This window comes from Salmo salar, chromosome ssa23 (assembly GCF_905237065.1).
Source record: "Salmo salar chromosome ssa23, Ssal_v3.1, whole genome shotgun sequence".
NCBI lineage: Eukaryota > Metazoa > Chordata > Actinopteri > Salmoniformes > Salmonidae > Salmo > Salmo salar.
Window position 1 is genome coordinate 49552284 of NC_059464.1, and position 18556 is coordinate 49570839.

The 18556-nt window shown below is 41.5% G+C and overlaps 1 protein-coding gene and 1 non-coding gene across 3 annotated transcripts in view; one reads left to right on the forward strand and one right to left on the reverse strand.

Moving 5' to 3' along the window:
• Positions 1–10607, reverse strand: part of map2k1 (mitogen-activated protein kinase kinase 1) — a 76715-nt gene extending 66108 nt beyond the window's left edge. For both annotated transcript variants that reach the window (XM_045706260.1, XM_045706261.1), the window contains exon 1: positions 10158–10607. In XM_045706260.1, the coding sequence (XP_045562216.1) occupies positions 10158–10240 (83 nt within the window). In that variant the 5' untranslated portion in view covers positions 10241–10607. The remainder of the gene's footprint in view (positions 1–10157) is intronic.
• A 448-nt stretch (positions 10608–11055) lies between these two features.
• Positions 11056–11187, forward strand: LOC123729984 (small Cajal body-specific RNA 14). Its single transcript, XR_006761678.1, has one exon.
• The last annotated feature ends 7369 nt before the right edge of the window (positions 11188–18556 follow it).

Consider the following 18556-nt stretch of genomic DNA (forward strand, 5'->3'; position numbering starts at 1 on the left):
ATTTCAGTGAAGGGAAATCTTAACGCAAACAGCATATGGAGTCGAAGTCTACGCCCCTTCGTCCGTGATTGGTCAACTGTAGGGGCGACGTGAGTTTCATCTTCTTGTTGATTCGGCGCCAAACTCAGGGGGAGAAATATGGCGGAAGTAGATACAGAGATCCAATCAAGCAGCGCGTCGAACAAAGTTGGTGAAGAGGAATGGTCTGAATGGACAACAGTAGTAGCGAAAACTGGAACAAAAAGGAAATGATCTCAAATTGGAGTGGAGGATACGTTTAAGAATGATAATGAAACGCTTCTTGTTGGGATGTGTTTGTTGAGTAAAGATGCATATGTGGGGAAACCCGTTTTGAGGTGTTTCGAAAACTGTGAAGTATGTACTTGGAAAAAAGTGGCGTCAGTCAGAGTGAACGAGAAGTGGTCTAACTTTGATTCATTGTATTTCTTAAGAACAGAGGAAAGATTGCAGTGAGCTTCGAAAAAAGAATCCGAACAATAGAAGTTTTGTGTTTTGAACTTCGGGAAGACACCAGTCAAAGGAGTCATCTCAGGGGGGACGACAGATGTTTAGGTTGAATACCTGGTTTGGTTGGTGCCCCGGCGTCTGACCCGCTGGGTGACTGGAGGAAAAGAAGAAAGTCTGTCGGTCCTGTTGTTTTCTGCTAAAGAGAAAATACCTACGCATGTGAAGCTTGGATATGTAAGATAGGCTGTAAAAGCTATTGTCCCCAAACCAATGCAGTGTAAGAATTTCACCATGTTTCAATTGTGTGCAGACGGACAGAGTATATTGAAAAACGGTGTGTAGAAGGACGACGGTTTTGCAATTGTGTTGGGGGATCATGATCCCCGAGTGCCCTGTAAGGATGAAGGAGATTGACGTGGCAAAAGTTAAGAGCAGTTAATTGAATCTCCTGCGATTTAAAAATAATTGAGAAAATAATTGATGCTGGTGAAGATAATGTGGTAATGTTTGCTGCCAGTTAAACGATATCCCCCCCCTGTGTATTAAAAAGGTGGATTTTGTGGCGTTCATTACCACAGTTATTATAAGGCACAAGTCTCAAAAAAGTCTAAAAAACTGGACATTATTTTAGCTGTGGCAGAAAAGTTTTTAAGGATTTAAGGATTTTACATCTTAAGACTTGCAAGGGGTATTGGCATCGGAAGACCAGTCCTTACAGGTTTCCCTTGAGCCTGTTGTCACGCCCTGACCAGGTGAACTCGGGTATTTTTGGGTCAGGGTGTGTCATGTTGGTGTATTTCTATGTTGGGTTCTGTCGATTCCCAATCAGAGACAGCTGTCGCTAGTTGTCTCTGATTGGGATCACATTTAAGTTCCTTTTTCCCCCACGCTGTTGGTGGGGTGTTGTCTCTTTGTTTGAGCAGTTAACGTATCGGCCTTGTCTTGGTTTTGTGTACGTGTTTATTTTCAGTGTAAAGAATAAACATGTGTTCGCTCCCAGCTGCGTTTTGGTCCGCTTCCTCATCACCCGACGACGATCGTTACACCTGTACAGGGTAGTGATCAGATCTGTGTAATTTTTTTTAACAGAAAAGATGTTTGATGTAGTTACGGGGGGTTCACCTGTCTGAAAGGACCTGATAGGTGCAAGCAGCGCCTTATCACTTGTTACTATGGACACGTGACTCATGAGCCACTATATAGAAGTTCATCAAATTGTTTTAGGTTTGTTTGTTTGCTTGTTTCCGTCACGCACATTAAATTGTGCGATAACCAATACACCATAGAAGAAGAAGCCTTAAGCTCAGTGTGGATTCAGAAAGCATGCCAACCGACTGAACTAAAGATCTTTACAACTTGAGCTCAAACATAATTTTGTCAGAAATCATAACCATCCCTCATTGGTAACATCAAAGTCAAAGTTTGGTAGCAAGGTCCAGCTAGTCAAACAATGTTACAAACGTTTGAGCACAATTGAGTAGCCAGGCCTATACCTGGATAAGGGCGCATGAGGTTCTCATGTAGGGGGAACGATGGCAAGATGGCACCGATAGAGATGGTCGCCTCGCTTCTAGTCCTTAGGAAACTACGCAGTATTATTTATGTTTTATTTTCTTACATTGTTAGCCCAGAAAAATCTTAAGTGTTATTACATAGAGTCAGGTAGAACTATTGGGTTTCAGAGCGATGTCATCTTACCAACATTTCGACCAGGAATACGACTTTCCCGAAGCGGATCCTCTGTTTGGACCTCCACCCAGGACATTGGATCTAATCCCAGACGCCGACCCAAAACAACGTCGCTGCAGAAGAGGTAGACGGAGGGGTCTCCTGGTCAAACTTCGAAGACGTCCACACCACCCACCGCTTCCGAGTATATTACTCGCCAATGTTCAGTCTCTTGACAACAAGGTAGACGAAATTAGGCATGGGTTGCTTTCCAGAGAGAGACATCAGAGATTGTAACATTCTCTGTTTCACGGAAACATGGCTCACTCGGGACATATTGCCGGAGTCGGTACAGCCACCGGGAGTCTTCATGCGTCGCGCCGACAGAAATAAACATCTCTCTGGGAAGAAGAAGGGCGGGGGTGTATGCTTCATGATTAATGACTCTTGGTGTAATTGTAACAACATACAGGAACTCAAGTCCTTTTGTTCGCCTGACGTAGAAATCCTTACAATCAAAATGCCGACGATATTATCTCCCAAGAGAATTCTTGTCAGTTATTGTCACAGCCGTGTATATCCCCCTCAAGCCGATACCACAACGGCCCTCAAGGAATTTCTTTCCCTGCACTCCGGTGTGGCGATGATGTAATCCAGATTACCATTTTTTTCTCTCACTAAGAGCCTTAAAAGTGACCCCAAAACAGGAAACAAAACCAGGACTTGGTCACCCACATCGAAAGTGCAGCTTTGGGCCTTTCGATTGTATCAAACTTTCATTTTCATTTCCTTCTCCAGATTCTCACTGGCAAAACTTACAGGCTCAATACAATCTTTATCAAAAAGAGCTAACGTGCTCCAACAGATGTATTTTTTGTGTTTAAGGTGTTACCCTGCAACAACCTCTTTCTCAGCAAGCTCAAAAGGACCACTGACATGATGTCCAAATGTAACAGTGTAGGTTCTGTCCCTCTCTTCGCCCCAACCTGGGCTTGAACCAGGGACCTTTGCAAACATCAACAACTGACACCCACGAAACATCGTTACCCATCGCGCCACAAAAGCCCCTTGTTCCCCTTGCAGTCGCAAGGGGAACAACCACTTCAGGTCTCAGAGCGAGTGACGTCACCGATTGAAACGCTATTAGCGCGCACCACCGCTAACTAACTAGCCATTTCACATCGGTTACACTAGCACAAGCTAATTTGGACTAAAACCAGAGAAATATCTGACCAACGTCCAGCGCTGCGACATAGACTTCAAAGTCTGATTAAATCTCTCAAGAGCACCTTGAGACTCTGGGTGGAAGGCACTAAAGGGGCAATGGGTTACACTCAACTGTTGTAGCACTTCCTGGAAGACCTTTGACAGGAAATTGAAACCTTGGTTTGATTGCACTACTAGTGATAATCCAAACATTGGAGATAATTTCACCCTTAAACAATACTGTGAGCTGTGATTATCTTCAGCCTTGGGGAAATAAGTGGCTGATGGTTTTGAATGGTTAAGAATGTCCGAACACTTTCAAAGCTGCCAATTCACCACTTTACTGACAATGTTTTTTAATTTTTTATCTAAATTTAACTAGGCAAGTCAGTTAAGAACAAATTCTTATATACAATGACAGCCTACGGGGGAACAGTGGGTTAACTGCCTTGTTCAGGGGGCAGAACGACAGATGTTTTACCTTGTCAGCTCGGGGATTCGATCTAGCAACCTTTCAGTTACTAGTCCAAATGCTCTAACCACTAGGCTACCTGCCATTTAGATCCGAAATGGATCTTCGTCAGGTCAAAAGAAACAAACTGAGTGCTCACATCCCAAAATATACACATTTCACCTCACATAACCACTACGGACGTGACACACGGTGGGTGCAAAAACAATGCGTTTCTCTAATAATTTGATATCAATGAGATGGGCAGATGTAGTAGTTACAGAAATGTCTGTATGTACAAAAGTCTCGATGCAAATGAAATCATTTCTGAAACTCAATTGTGGTGTCAAAGTCATTACATGATGAAGTGAGGGGACGAAAGATAAACCCTTAACTCAAGGCCAACTCACATGAAGTATTGATGGGACGTGAAGAAAGGTTGATCCCCCTCAGGCATTCTGAGTGAGTGTCCAACAGCGGCCTTGCTCCTCTGTTCTTCCTACCCATCAGGCACTTCTTCCACGTCCGCGGTGCTGCTGACCCCTGTTGGGCCATTGAGGGTATCCTCTTCCCCCCTCGCTTGTGTCCTAACAAAGATCCACATCCCATGGGAATCATAGCTTTAAATCCGAATCTGCATCAAGAGAAGATGCACTCGAGTGCGGAGGTAGGGTAACCTGTTTTGGGTAGTCTCGGACTTCACTGCGTGTCTGTCTACGGCCTCGCCGGGGATTCCCTCTTCACAGATTCACCTCATTCTGTTCATAGTCATTGTGGAGCGCCGATAGAACTTCTTAAAATCTTCCTCGTTCTGACGTCCTGCTACAGATCAGTTTCGAATTTCAAAAAAAGTGTGCTCTCCATATTTGTGAGTTTCTCCCCGGGGTCAGTTATAGCTGCATGCAGTTGTAATTTCACCGCTTGTCTCTTCTCACGTATTCCACCCAGTTGCTCAGTTATTTCCTGGATAATAAGAGCCATGAGATCAAATGAGCATTTGTTCGTTGTTTGGCACCACTGGTCACAGAAAGTCTCATTGTCTATGCCCGATTGTGGGTCACCCTCTGGATTCTAAGGCCTTGTGGAATCAATTTCCTGCGCAATTAGTCAAAGTGACAGCGTGGGGAGATGAATACACGTCTTTCTGTCATATAGGTGTTTGTCTCTTTTGTAGTGATTCCGTTGTTCCCCCCCCCCACACTGGATACAACATGGTTGTCAAACAAAGAGTCTCTTGTCATAATGCCCGGGGCATAATCTTCCCGTTGTGAATTCAAATGTCTTATGGGAGGTTAAAATCCTATTTGCCATCTCAGGTACACACCCAAATGACGGTGCGTACTGGAGTCTTGCAGATCGGAGTGCCGTATGAAAAGGTAGTACCCCCCCGTCTATAGAAAAAAAGTTTGTGGTTATACGCACATCCTTAAAAAGAATAGGTGCTGGGCTAATGAAGAATACTATTATAGAACGAGAAGGCCCTCTCCCCAATTCACCGCTTTATTGACAACGTTTCCACCAGAAACGGATCTTCGTCAGGTCAAACACACGGGAGTGTTCACTTTTTCAAAATATACACATTTCACCTCACATGACCATTGCGCACATGACGCATGTTCAATGCAATGTTTATCTCTAATAACTTGATATCAATGAGATGGGCAGATGTAGTAGCTACAGAAAATAATACATTTACTAAAGTAAAAAAAAATAAAGAGTAACACAATAACGATGCTGTATACAGAGGGTACTGGTACCGAGTCGGTGTGTTGGGGTACAGGTTAGAGGTCATTTGTACGTGTAGGTGGGGGTGAAGTGACTATGCGTAGATAATAAACAGCGAGTAGCAGCAGTGTACAAAACAAATGGGGGGGGGGGTGAATGTAAATATTCTGGTGGTCTTATGGCTTGGGGGTAGAAGCTGTTAAGGAGCCTTTTGGTCCTAGACTTGGAGCTCCGGTACCGCTTGCCGTGCGGTAGCAGAGAAAACAGTCAGTTTTATGGTCTTTCCTCTGACACCGCCTGGTATAGAGGTCCTGGATGGCAGGAAGCTTGGCCCCAGTGATGTACTGGGGCCGTACGCACTACCCTCTGTAGTGCCTTGCGGTCGGAGGCCGAGCAGTTGCCATACTGTACCAGGTGGTGATGCAACCGGTCAGGATGCTCTCGATGGTGCAGCTGTAGAACCTTTTGAGAATCTGGGGACCCAAATCTTTTCAGTCTCCTGAGGGGGAAAAGGTTTTGTCTTGCCCTCTTCACGACTGTCTTGGTATGTTTGGACCATGATAGATCGTTGGTGATGTGGACACCAAGGAATTTGAAACTCTCGACCCGCTCCACTACAGCCCCGTTGATGTGAATGGGAGGCCTGTTCGGCCCACATTTTCCTGTAGTCCACAATCAGCTCCTTTGTCAAACTCTTGGTTCAGACCTCTAGGAGACATGGTACACAAACAGTGGATCCAATACAATTCTCTTCTCAGGAATTCTCTTCCTAGGAGTCTTAACATGTTCGATACTAAATGTATCTCAGTGAGCTAATGTTATGACGAGCCTCCATGAAAATGCACAGCCACACAGGTACATTTATCTAGCATCTCCCATGTAGGGTTTTACACCAATGCTTCCAACTTTCAAAATGATTCTAATCTTATAACCCTTCAGGGTGGATGTCAGTGACAGAATCGAAAAACATTTCTTCTGAACTTAACAGAGCTTCAGAGTCGGTGACTAGAGACGCAACCATATTGATGGGAGACGAGATCTCAGACGAGTCCCCCCCCCCCCCATTTTGTTACATTCCCCAGCAAGAAACCCCCCTAAAAAAATGTTTGCTTAAAACAGAAGTGGGAACTAAAAAAAAAAAAAAAAAAGAGTCACTGACAACAACCAAAACATAACAGGTGGGGTTTTAGGAAGGGTTCTGAAAGATGGGGGTGTTGGACTAGAAACAACCAGAACCTAAAAGACACCCACCAAGAGCTGAACTTGATAACTTTGCCCAAGAAGAGAGGCAAACAAATTTTTTTTTAAGAAATCAAATAGAGAGAGCCAACTAAAGGTGTTTAACCTTCCACATCTCTCAAAACAACTGGAACACTGGGCCAGCCGCTTTAAAAACACCTTCTGACTTAACGAGGTGACAGCCAGCACAGGTGTAACACATACTGACTTAATGAGGTGACAAGTCAACACAGGTGTAACACATACTGACTTAACGAGGTGACAAGTCAGCACAGGTGTAACACATACTGACTTAACGAGGTGACAAGTCAGCACAGGTGTAACACATACTGACTTAACGAGGTGACAAGTCAGCGCAGGTGTAACACATACTGACTTAACGAGGTGACAAGTCAGCGCAGGTGTAACACATACTGACTTAACGAGGTGACAAGTCAGCACAGGTGTAACACATACTGACTTAACGAGGTGACAAGTCAGCACAGGTGTAACACATACTGACTTAACGAGGTGACAAGTCAGCACAGGTGTAACACATACTGACTTAACGAGATGCCAAGTCAGCACAGGTGTAACACATACTGACTTAACGAGGTGACAAGTCAGCACAGGTGTAACACATACTGACTTAACGAGGTGACAAGCCAGCACAGGTGTAACACATACTGACTTAACGAGATGACAAGTCAGCACAGGTGTAACACATACTGACTTAACGAGATGACAAGTCAGCACAGGTGTAACACATACTGACTTAACGAGATGACAAGTCAGCGCAGGTGTAACACATACTGACTTAACGAGATGACAACCAGCACAGGTGTAACACATACTGACTTAACGAGGTGACAACCAGCACAGGTGTAACACATACTGACTTAACGAGGTGACAACCAGCACAGGTGTAACACATACTGACTTAACGAGATGACAACCAGCACAGGTGTAACACATACTGACTTAACGAGATGACAACCAGCACAGGTGTAACACATACTGACTTAATGAGATGACAAGTCAGCACAGGTGTAACACATACTGACTTAACGAGATGACAAGTCAGCACATGTGTAACACATAGTGACTTAACGAGATGCCAAGTCAGCACAGGTGTAACACATACTGACATAACGAGGTGACAACCAGCACAGGTGTAACACATACTGACTTAACGAGATGACAAGTCAGCGCAGGTGTAACACATACTGACTTAACGAGGTGACAACCAGCACAGGTGTAACACATACTGACTTAACGAGATGACAAGTCAGTACAGGTGTAACACATACTGACTTAACGAGATGACAAGTCAGCGCAGGTGTAACACATACTGACTTAACGAGGTGACAACCAGCACAGGTGTAACACATACTGACTTAACGAGATGACAAGTCAGCACAGGTGTAACACATACTGACTTAACGAGATGACAAGTCAGCACATGTGTAACACATACTGACTTAACGAGATGCCAAGTCAGCACAGGTGTAACACATACTGACTTAACGAGGTGACAAGTCAGTACAGGTGTAACACATACTGACTTAACGAGGTGACAACCAGCACAGGTGTAACACATACTGACTTAACGAGATGACAAGTCAGCACAGGTGTAACACATACTGACTTAACGAGATGACAAGTCAGCGCAGGTGTAACACATACTGACTTAACGAGATGACAACCAGCACAGGTGTAACACATACTGACTTAACGAGGTGACAACCAGCACAGGTGTAACACATACTGACTTAACGAGGTGACAACCAGCACAGGTGTAACACATACTGACTTAACGAGATGACAACCAGCACAGGTGTAACACATACTGACTTAACGAGATGACAACCAGCACAGGTGTAACACATACTGACTTAACGAGATGACAAGTCAGCACATGTGTAACACATACTGACTTAACGAGATGCCAAGTCAGCACAGGTGTAACACATACTGACTTAACGAGGTGCCAAGCCAGCACAGGTGTAACACATACTGACATAACGAGGTGACAAGCCAGCACAGGTGTAACACATACTGACTTAACGAGGTGACAAGTCAGCGCAGGTGTAACACATACTGACTTAACGAGGTGACAACCAGCACAGGTGTAACACATACTGACTTAACGAGATGACAAGTCAGCACAGGTGTAACACATACTGACTTAACGAGATGACAAGTCAGCGCAGGTGTAACACATACTGACTTAACGAGGTGACAACCAGCACAGGTGTAACACATACTGACTTAACGAGATGACAAGTCAGCACAGGTGTAACACATACTGACTTAACGAGATGACAAGTCAGCACATGTGTAACACATACTGACTTAACGAGATGCCAAGTCAGCACAGGTGTAACACATACTGACTTAACGAGGTGACAAGTCAGCACAGGTGTAACACATACTGACTTAACGAGGTGACAAGTCAGCACAGGTGTAACACATACTGACTTAACGAGGTGACAAGTCAGCACAGGTGTAACACATACTGACTTAACGAGGTGACAAGTCAGCACAGGTGTAACACATATTGACTTAACGAGGTGACAAGTCAGCGCAGGTGTAACACATACTGACTTAACGAGGTGACAAGTCAGCGCAGGTGTAACACATACTGACTTAACGAGGTGACAAGTCAGCGCAGGTGTAACACATACTGACTTAACGAGGTGACAGTCAGCACAGGTGTAACACATACTGACTTAACGAGGTGACAAGTCAGCACAGGTGTAACACATACTGACTTAACGAGGTGACAAGTCAGCGCAGGTGTAACACATACTGACTTAACGAGGTGACAAGTCAGCGCAGGTGTAACACATACTGACTTAACGAGGTGACAAGTCAGCACAGGTGTAACACATACTGACTTAACGAGATGACAAGTCAGCACAGGTGTAACACATACTGACTTAATGAGGTGACAAGTCAGCACAGGTGTAACAACATACTGACTTAACGAGATGACGCCAATCGATGGGCCCCCAGGTGCTAACGTCCAACTTCTAAATATAAGTGGAAAACCAAAGCCTGTAACATCTATGCTAAACACACTGACGCAAACAAGCAAAGTCATATATATATATATATATATTTCTAAATGTATGGCTCTGAGTGCGCCTGCCTGCCCCCCTCCACACACAATAAGACAGAAGAAAGAAAGTGATAATCACATTGAAACACTAACTAGCTTTTACACTAATACAACTATAACTACAACACAAACCTATACCGATCTAATACAAGTCAAATAAAAGTACAAATTGGACAAATTTAGGCTAAAGATGACTTCACTATTTTACATTTGTAATATGGGGGACAGAGAGAAATGATTGACATCAATGATTGCCACCACATCCAGATCGTCCTGTCTATAGACCGGGCTACTCACTCCGTGACACCGGTACCGTGGATAGTGTTTCCATCGGGAATAGGGTTGAGTTGTATCGGTTCAGGCTTTCTTCTCTTCTGCATCCTGTCTTCCACACTCTTTTAACTTGTTTATATTAAAAAAATACAAAATAAAATAAAAAAACGATAAACCGATCAGACAAAATAACCGGTGTGTTGTTCCGTTCTGCTTTTTTACTTTGCTGTCTGTCAAAAACAATCCCGATTCAGGGTTAAATAACTCTCCCGAACGATAGGTGAGAATCGAATGTAAATCAGTTGAAATTATAAACTAATTCACACGGATTTTCTCTGACTTCGCGCAACAACAAAAAAAAAGAAAGAATCAGATATAAAATACTAAACAGACTAGATGACAGTGAAAGATTTAGCTGGTTATTTTACATCTTGTCTACTTGTTGTTAATGAGAAGATGGTGGGGAAAGGCTGTGAGATGTTACGTCAGTGTGTCTTCCGGACAGTGTGGAGAAGCGCGTCTCCTATTGGACCACAGTGGTATTACCATACTGTACATTAATAACTCTACACAATAACACAACGATGGCATTTCTTTACGACACTAAACCCCATTTCAAACCAAACTAAACGTTTCTCTCGACGTGTTAGACGTGTGTAAGGCTATGCTTCGTGCTGAACAAACTATCCTTGATTATGATAAGAGGCGTGACTTTAATCTAACCCGTAATGACATAGCAATCACTTAATTATCTTTTTTTTTTTTTGGTGTCTTTATTTCAACCTAATATCTGGCTTAGATGGGATGGATATTTATTTAAATGGAGTAATGACTTTACTAATGTTTCTCCATAGACCAGTGGTTAAGACACTGCCCTTCGAACCAAAAGATCGTGGGTTCAAATCCCAACACGGGTTACCTTGTGGTTGATCAGTGTAATCTGCAGTACTGAATAAGTGTGCTGTTTGTCCATGACGCCACAGAGAACGATACTGGTGCTCACCGATAGGGCCTAACGAGTTATTGGGATCCCTGTGCGATGGTTCCATACAAACTATGTTTTCAGATTTTTATTTATTTTTGCTAAATAATCTCTCTCACAAAACACATCGTTTCCCACGGGGGACCAGTACGGAAGAAAAAAAAGTATGAAAAGAAATGCATGAAAATGAAATGTATGCATTCACTACTGTAAGTCGCTCTGGATAAGAGCGTCTGCTAAAATGACTAAAAAGTAAATGTAAACACACACAATTGTTCAAAAATAAAAGATGATCATTGACTTTCATTACTACTGCAACTGATGAAACTAATTTCTTGTTAGTTGATTGTGAACAGATGTGGGTGCATGTCGGATACTTCTCTACTGTATGAATTTGTTGAACCATACGGCTGACAGTTGAAGTGGGAAGTTTACATCCATCAATGTAAAGATAAAATAAATACATTTTCGCTCCTCTCACAAATGATTGCATCTTCTTATTATCTTTAGCTGTTCTTTGTTCTGAATAAGAGTGTAATCATATACAAGTCGGAAGTTTACATACACTTAGGTCGGAGTCATTTAAAAACTCGTTTTTTCAACCACTCCACAAATTTCTTGTTAACAAACTATAGTTTTTGGCAAGTCGGTTAGGACATCTACTTTGTGCATGACACAAATAATTTTTACAACAATTGTTTTACAGACAGATTATTTCACTTATAATTCACTGTATCACAATTCCAGTGGGTTAGAAGTGTACCTACACTTAGTTAACTGTGCTTTTAAACAGCTTGGAAAATTCCAGAAAATGATGTCATGGCTTTAGAAGCTTCTGATAGGCTAATTGACATCATTTGAGTCAATTGGAGGTGTACCTGTGGATGTATTTCAAGGCCAGCCTTCAAACTCAGTGCCTCTTTGCTTGACATCATGGGAAAATCAAAAGAAATCAGCCCAAAAATGTAGACCTCCACAAATCTGGTTCATCCTTGGGAGCAATTTCCAAACGCCTGAAGGTACCACGTTCATCTGTACAAACAATAGTACGCAAGTATAAACACCATGGGACCACGTAGCCATCATACCGATCAGGAAGGAGACGCGTTCTGTCTCCTAGAGATGAACGTACTTTGGTGCAAAAAGTGCAAATCAATCCCAGAACAACAGCAAAGGACCTTATGAAGATGCTGGAGGAAACAGGTACAAAAGTATCTATGTCCACAGTAAAATGAGTCCTATATCGACATAACTTGAAAGGCCGCTCAGCAAGGAAGAAGCCACTGCTCCAAAACCGCCATAACAAAGCCAGACTACGATTTGCAACTGCACATGGGGACAAAGATTGTACTTTTTTGAGAAATGTCCTCTGGTCTGATGAAAGAAAAACAGAACTGTTTGGCTATAATGACCATTGTTATGTTTGGAGGAAAAAGGGGGAGGCTTGCAAGCCGAAGAACACCATCCCAACCGTGAAGCACGGGGGTGGCAGCATCATGTTGTGGGGGTGCTTTGCTGCAGGAGGGACTGGTGCACTTCACAAAATAGATGGCATCATGAGGCAGGAAAATTATGTGGATATATTGAAGCAACATATCAAGATATCAGTCAGGAAGTTAAAGCTTGGTCGCAAATGGGTCTTCCAAATGGACAATGACCCCAAGCATACTTCCAAAGTTGTGGCAAACTGGCTTAAGGACAACAAAGTCAAGGTATTGGAGTGGCCATCACAAAGTCCTGACCTCAATCCTATAGAAAAGTTGTGGGCAGAACTGAAAAAGTGTGTGCGAGCAAGGAGGCCTACAAACCTGACTCAGTTACACCAGCTCTGTCTGGAGGAATGAGCCAAAATTCACCCAACTTATTGTGGGAAGCTTGTGGAAGGCTACCCGAAACGTTTGACCCAAGTTCAACAATTTAAAGGCAATGCTACCAAATACTAATTGAGTGCATGTAAACTTCTGACCCACTGAGAATGTGATGAAATAAATAAAAGCTGAAATAAATAATTCTCTCTACTATTATTCTAACGTTTCACATTCTTAAAATAAAGTGGTGATCCTAACTGACCTAAAACAGGGAATTTTTACTAGGATTTTAAATGTCAGGAATTGTGAAAAACTGAGGTTGAAATGTATTTGGCTGAGGTGTCTGTAAACTAACGACTTCAACTGTATATCCACAAGAGTCCTAAAATTCAAACTCAAATCGCTAAATTAACCTTGGTATGACCATGTCAAAACAATTCCATATTTTAGCGGAGTAGAAACTCATCTCTGGGTCCTTAGACTGAATAAGCATTTATTTAGTAGAAAGACAGGCGCTACTGATAATACTGGCGTTATCGTCGAGGCAACGCTGTCTGGCATTAAAATATAATGTTTATTTTTTACCTTTAACTCGGCAAGTCAGTTAAGAACAAATTCTTATTCATAATGACGGCCTACCAGGGAACAGTGGGGTTAACTGCCTTGTTCATGGGGCAGAACAACAGATTTTTGTACCTTGTCAGCTCGGAGATTCGATCTTGTAAACTTCGTAACAAAAAATAAACTGGAACAGAACTGCAGGTCTCGATACTTACAAACTGTTTCAGTTCCTTCTACCTTATCATGGTTCAATGGGTAAAATCGACATGAGCACAAATGTAGCATCTGAATCTGAGGAGGCATTTGATATGACTTGATTTCATTCACACATCTCTTCTGGGTCACTGCAGCAGAAACATATAACAGCCCATTACTGTTATTAAGCTGTTGTTCCAAGCAATTTGCTTTGCCCCATTTCTCTGGAGTGTTTCGTACAGGGTTGGTTGCACAACGACAACGTTTTCATATTCTATCCAATTCAGGTAACTTTGTCACAGAAAGGAAGTACGCAATAACTTAGAAACATACAAATAGGATTATTTGTCATATCATTAACCATGTATCTCTTCCGATAGGGAGCAGAGTGTTAATCTATCTTATTTATTGTCTGTTCTGTTCTGATCTCTTCTATTGTATTCTGTTCTTCTCTATTCTATTCTATTATGTTATACTGTGTTCTATTCTGTTCTGTTGTGATCTATTCCATTCTATTGTGTTCTATTCTATTGTTCTATTCTATTTCTGTTCTATTCTATGTTTCTATTCTAGTCTGTTGTATTCTGTTCTATTATATTGTTCTATTCTATTGTTCTGTTCTTTTATATTCTGTTCTATTATATTCTGTTCTATTCTATTATATTCTATTCTGTTCTATTCTATTCTATTCTATTCTGTTCTATTCTGTTCTATTCTATTGTTCTATTCTATTCTATTGTGTTCTATTCTATTCTTCAATTCTATTCTGTTCTATTCTGTTATTCTATTCTGTTGTATTCTGTTCTGTTATATTGTTCTATTCTATTCTATTCTATTCTATTGTTGTTCTATTCTATTCTATTCTGATCTGTTCTGATCTATTCTATTCTATTATATTCTGTCTATTCTATTCTGTTCTGTTCTGTTCTATTGTTCTATTGTATTGTTTTCTATTCTGTTCTATTCTGTTCTATTGTTCTATTCAATTATGTTCTATTGTTCTTTTTTATTCTGTTCTGTTCTATTCTATTCTGTTCTGTCTATTCTGTTCTATTCTATTGTTCTATTCTATTATTTTCTGTTCTATTCTATTCTATTGTTCTTTTTTATTCTGTTCTGTTCTGTTCTATTCTATTCTGATCTGTTCTATTCTATTATGTTCTATTGTTCTATTCTGTTCTATTCTATTGTTCTGCTCTATTCTAATCTGTTCTATCTATTCTATTCTGTTCTGTTCTGTTCTATTCTGTTTTGTTCTGCTCTGTTCTATTCTGTTCTGTTCTATTCCATTCTGTTCCATTCTGTTCTATTCTATTATGTTCTATTCTATTCTGTTCTGTTCTGTTCCATTCTGTTGTTTTACGGTTCTGTTCTATTCTATTCTGTTCTGTTCTATTCTATTTTGTTCTGTTCTATTCTATTCTGTTCTATTCTATTCCAATCTGTTTTTTTCTGTTCTATTCTGTTCGGTTATATTCTATTCTGTTCTATTCTATTCGGTTCTATTCTGTTCTATTCTGTTCTGTTCTATTGTTCTGTTCTATTCTGTTCTATTCTATTCCAATCAATTTTTTTCTGTTCTATTCTATTCTGTTCTGTTATATTCTATTCTGTTCTATTCCATTCGGTTCTATTCTGTTCTGTTCTATTCTGTTCTATTCTATTCGGTTCTATTCTGTTCTGTTCTATTCTGTTCTATTCTATTCTGTTCTGTTCTGTTCTATTCTATTGTTCTGTTCTATTCTGTTCTGTTCTGTTCTATTCTATTCTGTTCTGTTCTATTGTTCTGTTCTATTCTGTTCTGTTCTATTGTTCTGTTCTATTCTGTTCTGTTCTATTCTATTCTATTCTGTTCATGATCACATTAAACATCATGCTTTGGCGACTAAGAAAGTATTTTTTAAACCTCCTGCTTTTGGGCTGGATGTTTCAATGTGTCTTTCCTCTGCGTCTGTTATGGTTGATGACACAGCCTGTTTCACTGTACCACTATAGATATCAGGTTTATGATTTCATTCTGTCTGTTTTGTATGTAGAGTAGTGAACTGAGTGGACGAAACATTAAGAACACCCTCCTAATATTGAGTTGCACCCCCTTTTTCCCTCAGAATAGCCACAATTCGTCGGGGCATGGATTTTACAAGTTGTCGAAAGCATTCTACAGGGATGCTGGCCCATTTTAACTCCAATGCTTCCCCACAGTTGTGTCAAGTTGACTGGATGTCCTTTGGGTGGTGGACCATTCTTGATACACACAGGAAACTGTTGAGAGTGAAAAACCCAGCAGCGTTGCAGTTCTTGACACAAACTGGTGCGCCTGGCACCTACTACCATACCCCCGTTCAAAAGCACTTACTTTTTTTTTTGTCTTGCCCATTCCCCCTCTGAATGGCACACATACACAATCCATGTCTCAATTGTCTCAAGATTTAAAAATCCATCTATAACCTTTTACTGCGGTGGGCTAAATCAGGGTGACAGTGTGATTCTTGGTAGTTTGAAACAAATCTACTATGAAACAAAAGTATAGACTTCACACACATGGTTATGGGCTTAACGAAAGAAGACAGCTGTACCATGTCAGATATAGAGATGAAAAAATATTCAATTTTGAGTTTCTATCCCAATATTACACTTTATATACATCACAGAAGACTGAAAAACAACAAACCTGTTTGACATAGAAACACTGTATTTCATAATAAAAAAAAAAAGTATAATAATCTTTATTCATGATGAAAAATATTAATAACAATCCATTCATAAGGGCAAAGAAGGCACTTTTGGTCATTGACTGCAGGAACGGGATAACCTGTCTCCTCCCCTTCATCTACACGGATTGAAGTGGATTTAACAGGTGACATCAATAAGGGATCATAGCTTTCACCTGGATTCACCTGGTCAGTCTGTGTCATGGAAAGAACAGGTGTTCTTAATGTTATGTACACTCAGTGTTTTGCCCCAATAGTTCTCAAACCTCTCCTTAAGCCCCCCCCATATGTTTCACAATGTTGTTGTAGCATCCCTGAGCTAGCTAACCTGATTCACCTATTCAAGGGCTTTGATGATTGGTTGATAAGCTCAACCAGGATGGCTCTGGACTAAATCAAATACATGAAGAGGTTTGAGAACCACTGATACAGGGAACAGGGACTGCGGTGAAGTTAAGCTTTATATTAAAGATTCAGACTTTGCTCGCCAATACCTCTTGAACAGAACGTGACAAAATAATATATACTGAACCAAAATATAAACGTAACATACAACAATTTTACTGAGTTACAATTCATATAAGGAAATCAGTCAATTGAAATAAATTCATTAGGCCCTAATTTATCGTAACCGCCATCGATAGGAGACATTACTGTGCAGCCGTATTCATCGACCTGGCCAAGGCTTTCGACTCTGTCAATCACCACATTCTTATCGGCAGACTCGATAGCCTTGGTTTCTCAAATGACTGCCTCGCCTGGTTCACTAACTACTTCTCTGATAGAGTTCAATGTGTCAAATCGGAGGGCCTGTTGTCTGGACTTCTGGCAGTCTCTATGGGGGTGCCACAGGGTTCAAATCTTGGGCCGACTCTCTTCTCTGTATACATCAATGATGTCGCTCTCGCTGCTGGTGAGTCTCTGATCCACCTCTACGCAGAGGACACCATTCTGTATACTTCTGGCCCCTCTTTGGACACTGTTAACTACCCTCCAGATGAGCTTCAATGCCATACAACTCTCCTTCCGTGGCCTCCAACTGCTCTTAAACGCTAGTAAAACTAAATGCATGCTATTCAACCGATCGCTGCCTGCACCTGCCCGCCCGTCCAGCATCACTACTCTGGACGGTTCTGACTTAGAATATGTGGACAACTACAAATACCTGGGTGTCTGGTTAGACTGTAAACTCTCCTTCCAGACTCACATTAAGCATCTCCAATCCAAAATTAAATCTAGAATCGTCTTCCTATATCGCAACAAAGCCTCCTTCACTCATGCTGCCAAACATACCCTCGTAAAACTGACCATCCTACCGATCCTCGACTTCGGCGATGTCGTTTACAAAATAGCCTCCAATACTCTACTCAACAAGCTGGATGCAGTCTATCACAGTGCCATCCGTTTTGTTACCAAAGCCCCATATACTACCCACCACTGCGACCTGTACGCTCTCGTTGGCTGGTCCTCACTTCATACTCGTTGCCAAACCCACTGGCTCCAGGTCATCTACAAGACCCTGCTAGGTAAAGTTCCGCCTTATCTCAGCTCACTGGTCACCATGGCAGCACCCACCTGTAGCACGCGCTCCAGCAGGTATATCTCACTGGTCACCCCTAAAGCCAATTCCTCCTTTGGTCATCTCTCCTTCCAGTTCTCTGCTGCCAATGACTGGAACGAACTACAAAAATCTCTGAAACTGGAAACACTTATCTCCCTCACTAGCTTTAAGCACCAGCTGTCAGAGCAGCTCACAGATTACTGCACCTGTACATAGCCCATCTATAATTTAGCCCAAACAACTACCTCTTCCCCTACTGTATTTATTTATTTTGCTCCCTTGCACCCAAGTATTTCTATTTCTACTTTGCACTTTCTTCCACTACAAATCTACCATTCCAGTGTTTTACTTGCTATATTGTATTTACTTCGCCACCATGGGCTTTTTTGCCTTTACGTCCCTTATCTCACCTCATTTGCTCACTTTGTATATAGACTTATTTCTCTACTGTATTATTGACTGTATGTTTGTTTTACTCCATGTGTAACTCTGTGTTGTTGTATGTGTCAAACTGCTTTGCTTTATCTTGGCCAGGTCGCAATTGTAAATGAGAACTTGTTCTCAACTAGCCTACCTGGTTAAATAAATGTGAAATAAAAAATAAA